At 53.8% G+C, this 11025-nt stretch overlaps 1 protein-coding gene across 1 annotated transcript in view; it reads left to right on the plus strand.

Annotated features, from left to right (window-relative positions):
* The window catches only part of TTC7A (tetratricopeptide repeat domain 7A), a 123021-nt gene that overhangs the window by 49739 nt on the left and 62257 nt on the right, over window positions 1-11025 (plus strand). The window contains exons 9-10 of the mRNA XM_010838655.1: window positions 9106-9243; window positions 10786-10869. Of these exons, the coding sequence (XP_010836957.1) occupies window positions 9106-9243; window positions 10786-10869 (222 nt within the window). The remainder of the gene's footprint in view (window positions 1-9105; window positions 9244-10785; window positions 10870-11025) is intronic.

Genomic DNA, 11025 nt, shown 5'->3' on the forward strand with positions numbered 1-11025 from the left:
TCTTAACCACGGGACTCCCAGGGAAGTCCCATGCCACTCTTAATTCAGAGTATCATCTACTTTGTGCCAGGCCCCTTCTGGATGCCAGAAAAACAGCAGCAGACAAAATGGAGAAAACTCCCTGCCCTCATGGAGCTTACATTCTAGTGAGGGAGGTGGGCAGTGAACAAATAACTCTTCAACTATCCAGGGTTTCAGGGCCTGAGTGCTGTGCAGAAATAAGGCGGAGGGGGTAAGGCGTGAAATACTCTCTAGATTTTTTCATAAGACCGCTTGTCCTGCCCCAGGCAGACACACATGCACATGTGTGCATTCATACACGCACGCCTGTGCCACGGAGGCTCAGTGAGGGGAAGAGATGTGTTGGGTAGTCCAGGAGGTGGTGAGATGAAGGATGTGGCCTGAGGGGACTGGAGGAGGCGTGGGCAGGAGCAGCAAAGTCAGGTGTCCTCTGATGGAGGGGCCCCTCAGAGCTTATGAGCTGGGGACCCCTGGGTTGAGAACTAGGTTTCTAAAAATGATGCATCTGAGAGCAGTGACTGAAAGTGGAGTTTAAGAAACCAGGTCCCCCAAACAGCCAGAAACAAATGTCTCTTTGGACACCTGGACCTGTGTGATGCCAGGGTTTGTTTAGAGAACTCTGGTCAGTGGGTTGTCTCCAGCTGAGCAGGTCCTTCCTACAAGTAGATGGGGGGTAGGGGGGTGGGGGTTGGGGTCACTGGATTAGGGGAGAAAGAGTGTATCCTTCCTCAGCCAGGTGGGGTCCATTCAGATCCAAGAGTGCCCAGGAAGGGGTGTGGATATTTGGATCCCAAGAGCAAAGTGGCCAGGATGTGGTCCTGAAAGATTTGCAGGGCGTGTGCTTGAGTAGGGGCATCTAGCTGGTTAGCCCAATGTGGGCGTAGCGGTACCAAGGCCAGATCTGGTTCTCATGGAAGAACAGTGCGCTTCTCACAGACTGAACCCCAGTTTATAATTATGGACCCTCAGCCGTAGACCAGCATCCCCTCCCTGCCCCCTACACACACCTCGGCCATCTCAGCACCTACACCATCAGGTAAGACTGCAGGGGAGTCACCTGCCTTGGGAAACGCAGGCCATCATTTTCACTTTCCTGTGCTGAGGGTTGCAGTGTTGTCTGCAGGTGGGACATCAGAAGGTGAAACTGGGAACATTTCTTGAGTCCTTTCTCTGCCAGTTTCCAAGCTGATCACCTCTTCTAGTAGGCACTGTGTTGAGCCATGTGAAAAGTAAGTTTCATATTGTTTAATCTAATATTACTATGTTCCCATCTTACAGATACGAAAAGTAAGGTCCAGGACAGATGTGTGTCTTGGTCAAGGTCATTTGTTGTTCACTTGTTAAGTCATGTCCGACTCTTTGGGACCCCCATGGAGTGTAGCATACCAGGCTCCTCTGTCCTTCACTATCTCCCAGAGTTTGCTCAAATTCATGTCCACTGAGTAGGTGATGCTATCAAACCATCTCATCCTCTGCCACCCCCTTCTCCTTTGCCTTCAATCTTTCCCAGCATCAGGGTCTTTTCCAAAGGGTCAGTTCTTCACATCAGGTGGCCAGAGAATCAAAGCTTCAGCTTCAGCATCAATCCTTCCAGTGAATATTCAGGGTTGATGTCCTTTAGGATTGACTGGTTTGATCTCCTTGCAATCCAAGGGACTCTCAAGAGTCTTCTGTAGCACCACAATTTGAAAGCATGAATTCTTTGGTGGTCAGCCTTCTTTGTGGTCCAACTCTCACATCCATATGTGACTGCTAGAAAAACCACAGCTTTGGTCAAGGTCACATACTATAATCCTCGCAGCCATGATTCAAATCACGTCTGTGATTCACTGACTTGGTTTTCTCATCTGTAAAAGGGCCAGGGGGATAACTTTGATAATCAAGTGAGACAGGGCTTGGGAAGGGCTTTGTAAACAGAGCCTTGGCTGTCTAATGAGAATGGTCAGCGTTTATCTCCCTGGCAGGGACAGAGGCTGGACTCTGTCTCTGCAGAGGATTTCCTATGGCCGTTGCTTGATCTGGGTGCCCAGAACCAGAATCTAGATGCCTTTCCATTAAAGCGATTCCCCCCAAACACTCCAAGTAGAAAACGGCCTTTTATTAAAATGTGACCCACGCTTGGAGCCGAGGTGGTTTCCCTCCCAGCAGTTCTTTCCCTTTTGAGGGAGGGTATGTGGCTCACTGGCCTGCACAGGCGACGTAGTTGGGATGTGGTGGGAATTCCCTGAGGCATGCGCAGCAGAAGACGTGCTCTATGGCTGGGAGGAGGCACTCTTCGAGGCTGGCTGGTTGGTTTCCTCCTCCTCACACCCAGCCTGTCACACATCTAGAAGTTTCAGACATCTGGAGGAGGGTGTTGGCGATGGAAGTAGTTTGATGTCTCATCTGAGGGTTTTCCACCTGGGGATCAGGATCTGACCACTGTGGCTCCAAGTGGTTTCTCAGAGTGACCAGACTGCCCCTGACTTCTCACCTGCCCTAGATGTACCCCCTTCTTCCCCACAGGTCACATTCTCCATCAGTTGTGGGCACCCCTGCCATGTTCCTGCTCTGACCCCTTAACTGACCACCTGAGGCTCAGCCTGACCTCCATGTACCAGCAGGATTTTCCTCATCTCCCTTTAATGCTGGCTGGGTTTGGCTGGAGGTGGTCAGGAGAAACTTCTAAAGAAGATGGCTGCCTTTCGGGCTCCTTGGGTTATCCCAATCCCTACAGGACTCACTAGGCTATGGCAACAGCTATTCCAGCACAACCAGCCCAAGAGGCAGAGTCATCACAGCTCTCCACCTCCAGGTCCCCGGTGCAGCTGCTTCAGGAAAGGGTGTTTGCAGGTTTCCTCGGCCCCTGTTTTGTGATCTGGAACTCACAGGAGTATTCTGTCTGAGTGCAGGGCTGGTAACGTAGGTATGGTTTTTGTGGCAGGCTGAGTGCGATCAGAATGAATAGGGGAGCCCTTGTCTTGCAAGAGATAAATAGGAACCGTACAAATGCTATCATAGAAATGCATAGGACATGAGTTACAACTGGCTAAAGGAGACTTGTGTTTTGTACTCAGATTTGAATTTGGGGGGCCAAAAGGGCATTTAAAAATGCCTATCCACCTACCCATCCATCCACCCACCCACCCTCCATCCATCCAGTCTTGTCTGAGCAGCGATGATGTGGCATGCGTGCTCAGCACTGGTGACAGAATGATGACAAGTTAAACCACAGCCCTTGTCCCAGATGTCCTCCTACCTAGTGGAACATGCATCTAGGGACCCGGAGGAGGGCCTGGCCCCCCAGTCAGAAGGAATTAGCTCAGTCTGCTGAACCTCAAATGCATATTCTGGTTTTTGAAAAACCATGTGTCAAAATCAGCCTGATTTTCTCACTGGATAACCAGAGGGACTCTGTCATTTCTAAAATCTTGATCTCAGGCATGAAAATGTGTTATAGCAAACTCAAGCCCCTGTTTCTTTCAGCTGGGGGAGAAGTGGCTGCTGCTGTCAGGCTCCTGGGAACTGAAAGAACACAAGGCTTGGGTTAAGAGAGGGTGGGTGGGTGGATAAGTCTCTGGGGCCTGGGATCCTGAGGTCAACAAACTAACTGCCACTCATGCCCAAAGGCAGGCAGCCAGCCATTTGAATCTTGAGTTGGCCATTCACAACCTTTATAGCCTGGACAGGTTCTTACCTCCTTGATTCTCTTGTTTTCTCATCTGTAAAATGGGACCAATAAGATCTCTTTCTCCACTGGGTGGATGAAGTACAAAAATGAACACCAAGATGCCCGGTACATTGTGGGTGGCCAACATGTTTTTGTTTTATCCTTATAGATACCTGGTTCTGACTCAGTAATTTTAGAAAACATTTAGGTTCAGTTCTGGTTGGATGATAAACCGGTTTGAGGATACAGTTTTGTTGTTGTTTTTTTTTAAAAAGTGCTTCCCGGACTTGATTCCATTTGGAACTCCGCAGATGAGCACAGATTGTTCCAGCTTCTGGCACCTGGTTTTCTTGGACATGAGGCCCTGTGTGCTGCAGGCTGTGAGGGGAAAGGGCTTGTTAACCACTGCCAGCTCAGAATGCTCGAGGCAGTGGAGATGGGAGAGCCTCGCACCCTCGCTGGCAGGAAAGCTTCTGCTGCAGAAGCAGGGGGCTGAGAGGGGCCTGGCCAGGATCCTGTGTAGATGAGACGTGGCACAGAACATGTTATTTCTCGGTTCTGTGGGCTGGCGCCTCTCGAGCCAGTGGTAACGATGTCTGCTGGTGGGGAGCACAGCAGGAGCAGAATGTGACTGCGTCCTCCAGGGAGGGATAGGCGCAAATGCCGCTGGGAGACTCCTTTCTAGGGGGATGGCTGTGGGGGGTGAGCAGCAGGCCGGGAGGCGGGGTCCATGGCCAGCCGAGAGGCTGTCGCTGAGAACGGGGCTGATGTGGTCCAGGGAGCTTGTTCTCTGCTGAGAAGCAGCCCCTGAGACCTGAGTGAGAAGCCCAGCCTCATGTTTTGCTTTGGTGCTTCCCAAGCAGAGCCACCCCAGGGCCTCTGCTGGTGTGGGCGGGGCTGGCGGATTCTTCCTAAGAGATACCTGGAGGCAGGGGACGACTTGGGGTAAAGTCAGAATGTCTAGGTTCTAATCTGGGTCCTCAACCCCCTATCTGTATGCCTTGAGTATTCTTGGTCCCTCTGGACCTCCGTTTTCTCATCTGATAAAAAGGACAATAGAATAGGGGATGGTCATTGTCAGCATTATGTGATAATACTTACAAAGGACTCTACAAGTTAGTTCCCTTTCCCTTTACCCTGCTTGTGTCCAGGATCAGAGGAGAAATGGGGCTGTCAGGGCTGTCTGTGGTCAGGGCTGTCTGTGGCCCTGCGGCCAACAGAGGCTGGGGACCAGGGCTGGCCGAGAAGCCCATAGGGCCGCAGGTACTTAGGGCAGTAGAAGCTTGTCCTAGACTGGCTGTCGGAGGTGCAGCCTTAACTCCTGGAGACCGCGCACAAGTTAGCAAAGTTCCTCGCACAAGTTCCCATCTGTAAAGGGAACACCGGCAGTTTCATCCCGCCCTTCCATGGGGTTAGTATGAGATCATGGCAGTAATAATTCAGCTTCTAAAATGCGTGGCACCCACACGAGGGGTGGCCGTTTGAGCAAGGACCATCCTGTCTGAGGTGTCACGCCGCTGGTCCGTCTGGGGCAGAAGACGTGCCCTTGTGGGTGTTTTCTTAAGGCGTGATTTTGCTTCATGGGTACATGTCCAAAGGCCACAGTGGGTCACACTGGATGATGGAGGGGTGGGAAGAGCATGTTTCTTTGACTTTTCCTCTTCTGACCTGCTTGGTCTGGGGAGACTGCCCCTTGGAAGGACAGCAGAGCAGAGGGTCCAAGGCTAGGAGCTGGCACAGGTGATGAGCCCTGCCTGGGATTAAGTGCATGAAGTAAATAGGAGCAGGGCTCCCCCCGAAGTGGAGGAGCCTGAGGTTTTGCAGGGGAAAACAGGAGAATAGCCTGTCATTATCCCAGACTAGTAAGGAGTGGGGTGATGAGAAGAACATTTAGTTTCCATACGGTTCATGACTGTCACTGCATCTGACGTGCAGGACGTCCTTGTGAGGACATTTAAATGGTGGAAGGGAAGTATGTGAGGGGGCCAAGGGTGAGGCAGGCAGCTGATGGAGCTGGACGCAGAGTTGTGGCCTGAAGGAGGGAGCTCAGTGGAGGAGGAGGGAGCTCAGTGGAGGAGAAGGGAGCAGGGCAGCTAGGGCGCCCTGGGTGGGGACTTAAGACCCCAGAAGGTCTGAGGTCCTGTGCACCGAGGCCTGCTCTGGTCCCTGAGCTGCATGTGAATTCACCCTGTCACCAGCGCCCCCACCCCCGCCCCGAACTGTGGCTTCCTTTTTTCTTTTCTGGTTCTCCCCCACCCCACCCCGTTGTCATGGTTACATATACATGCTACCCAGCTGCCCTGCAAACCCGGGAGTGTTTCACCGCAGCCCTGCCCCAAAACCATAGCAACTGCTTGCAAACTTCTGCTTTTGGGTTTCCTTTGGGGAACCACACTTCCCTCTTGGTACAGGTGCCAAGTCCTGAGGACCCCTGGGAAGATGCCTTTCCTACTGTCTCCGTGTTGGGGTGGGAGGGAGTCCTCAGACAGAGGAGATGCTGTGTGGTTCCCTCATCCATTCCTGTCCTTCTAACCTAAGGCTTGCCCAGAGCTTAGGAGTCCACGCCTTCCTCCTACCAACCACACACATTCAGAGACACTGTTCTCTTAAAGGTCAGGGTCTAGGGCAACAGGAGGAAGTTTCCACATGAGGGCCAGAATCTTTCTGTTTCAGATGTCACTTGAGAGTGCTGTGTGCAGGCTTGTGCTGGGGCTGGCAGGCTAGAGATGAGCAAGATGCATTCCTGCCCTGAGAACTAATGAGCAAGGGGGGCATGTGGGGCCCAGGTGTGTGCCTAGGGTTGGGAGAGGATGTGAGGTGGGCAACCTCACCTGGCAAGACAAGTCAGGGAGAGCAGCAGAAGGAAGGGGTCCCCAAATTAAGAACACAGATGGGCCTTGGTGAGGGGAGGGAGCTGCAGGGAAGGACCTGGGAGCTAGTGGAGAGAAGCTGGCCAGCGGCATAGGGCTCCTTCGCAGCCACAGAAAGGAGTGGGGGTCTGGCAGGGTGCTCCTGGAGGACAGGCCAACCAAAGCTTACTGCTTACTGTCCCCTACAGTAGACTGGGTCCTCGATCCTGCAGGGTACTGCTGCTGTGTCCTTTTCCATAGCCCTTCCCTGAGAGCAGGGACTGTGTCTCCCCCCTTCTCAGCTCCAAACCTCCGGGCCCCATCCCACCATAGAGGCAGCCCCCACCCTGGGTGGCCGAGAGCTGGGGAGTTGCTGGAGGTGGAGGAGTGGGCAGGTCCATGGCTGGGCACAGAGTGGGTTTTGTGTTCCTTGGTGAAATAGCTGCTACCAAGGCTGTCCTTAGAATCTCTTCTCTTCCTGTTAGTGCCTGTGTGGGTGGATTTCACTGGGAAGGAGGGGGATTTCTTTGGCACTTTCCCTCTCCACTTAACCCTTTGGCATCTGAGCGGCTCTTGTTTACCAGGCTGGCACTGGGACTCAACCTTTCTGGGGATCTTCTTCCATCCCCAGCACCCTCTCCTGGGGCAGTCCATGCCCATTGGGGTAGTGGACAGCCCTGGCCTGTTGTGCCCAGAGGAGCAGCTCCATCAAGGCCATTGGGCTGCCTTACTGAAAAGCCCCCACGAGTGAGTCACGTCCTTGGGTCTTACAGGCATTTTGGCTTCTAGAAGCCTCTGGGAATGCACGTCAAGCCTGCACGGTGGGACATGTCCAGAACCTATAATCCAAATACCGTTGAGCTTTTGCCTCTGTAGCCATCACCCTTGGGAGCCCCAACCCCTGCCCTGGCGGAGGCAATAGTAGTCTTACATGGAAGGAAGTTGTGAGGACCACCTATGGACACATTGTTTGAACCTGACCAACAGGATCTGGGTTTTAAGGGTCAGGAGGAGGTCTTTTTAATCCTGTCAAAGAGGTCAAGTCCCTGGGTCTGAGGTCCTTTGTGGGGTAGTAGAGGAGAGTGAGTCTCGACTCATGAAAGGGGGTTCAGCCCTTTCTACAGAGGGAGGGGGTGCTGGGAAGGGACCCCTTTGGTGGAGAGGAGGCAAGCGGAGGGAGGACGCTGGGAGCGGCCAGTGGGAGCGTCTGCCCAGAACCCAGCTTTGCTTCTGCTCAGACACAGCCCTAGAGAGAGAGAGAGAGAGAGAGAGAGAATGTGTGTGTGTGTGTGTGTGAGATTGGAGGAGACACAGGGGGACCAGAGCATTCCTAGCCTTCCCCCAACCCTGTCAGGATCCCCATGACCCCTATTTAGCTTCTCCTGAGTGCTGTCCCCAGAATGTGAGTGTACAAGAGTGGGTGGGACCACAGGCCACAGAACAAGTGGGTCGCCAGTTCCTGATGGGGGGATTTCTAGCTTGGGTTTACAGAGCTCCTCCTTTAAATTGTGCAGACTCGCCCACTCCTAAAGCACGTTTTCTCTTGCCCCTCCCCTCCCAGAGCAGTCCCTGGCAACTCTGAGCTACTGGACTCCTGGGTGCCAGATGCCAAGCACAGAGACCTTGAGTTGTGGGGAAGTTTCTGAGGACAGAGGAGAGTTCCATAGTGAGAAGTCAGGGACAGGGTCTGGGCCGGACATGGGGGTGATGGGAAGGAGGTATAGGGGTCCTTATCGGAGGAACTTGGGGGCGCCTTCAGAGGAAAAGGGCGCGGAGCGGCCACCGCCCAAACTCTAGTCCTGTGAGTCAAGCCGCAGAGCCGCCCCCAATCTTGTCAGTTCCCAGTGTTATCTGAGGGTTGTCCTGTGAGTGGATGATTACACACACAAGGACTGTCCCAGAGGACAGCTGGCCTGTCCTCTCAGCAATGCCAGTGTCCTGGAGACAGAGGAGGGCCACGGGACTCCTAACAGTGAAAGGAGGCACAAGAGACTTGGTGCCCACCTGCAGAGCATGATCCTGGGTTGGATCCTGGCATGACGGCTCTTCCATGAAGGCATCGGTGGGACGGGAGGCAAGATCTGAATATGAGCTGCTCGTAGAAGATAGAGGGGACAGTGTTCCATCTCCTGAATTTGGCATTTCTGTTGTGGTTATAGAAAGAGTGTCCTATTTAGGGATGAAAGTTCAAGTTGCTCTAACTGGCTACCATAACTACTGCTGCTGCTGCTACTACTGTTACTAGAGAGTCAAAGCCACTGTGATCTACATTACCAAGTTGGGTTTACTGCTCTTGTATTACTGTTCTTGCAACTTTTCTGTAGGTTGGACAGCTTGCAGAATAAAACACTGAATAAAATCAGGAGCAGGGACTCAGGACTGCTCCATCACCCCAGCCTGGGCTACAGGTGGAGGGTTTGCTTGCTGTCGTGGTGGTGGGGAAAGGCTCTGGCTGGCTCTAGGAGTGTGACCTGGGTCAGCAGCGAAAGGGTGAAGGTCACTGGGCCTCAGAGGCAGGGGCCCTGTGAAGACAGGCACCTGTTTATTCTCTGTCCTCACTCATTTCTAAACCGTGTCTCCCCACAGGCCACTCGGGATGTGGTGCTGAGCCGGACACCGGAGCAGGAGGAGGACCGGGCCGTGAGCCTGCAGAATGCGGCGGCCATCTATGACCTGCTGAGCATCACACTGGGCAGGCGGGGCCAGTATGTCATGCTCTCCGAGGTACAACCCCCTCCTCATCCCTCCCCTGCCGCCACCAAGAGGTCCGGCTCTGTTCTTAGGAGACCCAGTGCAGAGAGGGGCTGCCCTTCACTGGCAGAGTGTATCTGTTTTTTCAAACGTTGTCATGTGTTTTTTCCTTTGAAAGAGCACGTGGTGTTATATAGCGAAGCCCAAGAGGATAATTATCTACCCCTCCGTTTCCCCTGGAGGTGATGCTGGTTTTCTGTGACTGCCTCTCCTGGAGGGGTTCTGAGCTGAGAGTGGTTGGGAGCCTGGATCCCCCTCCCACCCCCTCTAGAATGGGCACCCCCGTTGTATTGGGCAGACCCTACTGGGGCAGCACTCCATGGGCTGGACCCAGGGGATGGTCCCGCTCCAGGATGTGAGGACCAGGGGCACAGAGCTGCCTGTCCCTCCTACCCTCCCCCGGCACCCAGGGTGAATGGCATGTGCACATATTTGAGCTTTCAGATCCAAGCTGAGATCAAGGGTGGCTCTAGGGCCCTGGGCTTAGGTGGCCCTCTCAGCAGCAGATTCTCTGTCCACATGTTTGGGAGAGCTCCCGAGAGGAGGGGCAGTGACACCTGCCGAGCCCTTGCTTACACCAAGGCACCACGGGAGGCGCTTCCAGAAGATACCATCTTTAGTATCAGGAGATAAGTGGTCTCTTAAGTTCGCCAGTGAAGAGGGCGAGGCCTGGTCAGGCGGTTCTGCCCGGGTGCAAGGGAGTGTGTTGAGTCAGCATGGGAGACCCAGGCCACTGAGCTCTGCAGGTGCCTGTGTGTGGCCCTGTGCCCCTCACCTCTGTCCCCGGCCCGCCTGACTGGGGCCATACGGTGCATCCTGGCCTCATGTGCTGGCTCTGCGTCTGTCGCCGGGAACCACTCCTGTTGGTTACTGTCAGGTCTCATGGACAGCCCCTGACTTGGGGTGGCCCCGATAAGAGGGCCAGGGAGCAGATGGTTTTTCTTGATGGTTGTCGCGAAGAGCAGAAGGAAGCCTGTGCATTCAGGCATCATTCTGTACACGGGCTTCAGAGTCAGTAAGTTTGTTGCTTACTGGCCCTGCAACTCTGGCAAATCAATCAAGTCTCAGCTTCTTCATCTGTGCAATGGGGGTAATTAGAGAAGCTGCCTCAGTGAATTGTTGGGAAGAGTAAATGTGTTTGTCCATGTAGAAAGCTGAGGATGGTGCCAGGCATAATAGTGAGAATTGTCAACTATTATTTTTATTGGTTGTTCACATTTTGAAAGCGCTGTCACAAATCTCATTTCATGCGCTTTTCACTGTCGCCCTGATGTGGTGTTCACATGATACGGTGGAGGTAACCCAGGGCCAGAGAGGGTGAGAAGCTTGTGCAAGGACACGCAGCATGCGATGGTAGAGACAGGCTGCCCCTGGAGTCCTCTGCAGGAACCAGGTGTGAGCTCTGGCTGCCTCCAGCGCAAGTGGCTGGAGCAGTGATTCCCCTGGAACGGTGTGGGTGGGCCAGGGCAGGGAGGACCCCTGAAGGGAAAGTGTTGACCGACTCCCTCTTCGCAGTGCCTGGAGCGAGCCATGAAGTTTGCATTTGGAGAATTTCACCTCTGGTACCAGGTGGCCCTGTCCATGGTGGCCTGCGGGAAGGTAAGGCCCAGGGCAGGCTGGGGGCTGCACACTCCCCCTCAGAGGGGGCTGGGGGCTCCACTCTCCACTAGTCCCTCGCAGAGGCTGGCAAAGGGTGGGGCAATGATTCAGAAATATTGTCCCGCAGCAGATGTTAATCTCCAGGGAATGAGGGGC

The sequence above is a fragment of the Bison bison genome, unplaced genomic scaffold (assembly GCF_000754665.1).
Source record: "Bison bison bison isolate TAMUID 2011002044 unplaced genomic scaffold, Bison_UMD1.0 scf7180017864101, whole genome shotgun sequence".
Taxonomy (NCBI): domain Eukaryota; kingdom Metazoa; phylum Chordata; class Mammalia; order Artiodactyla; family Bovidae; genus Bison; species Bison bison.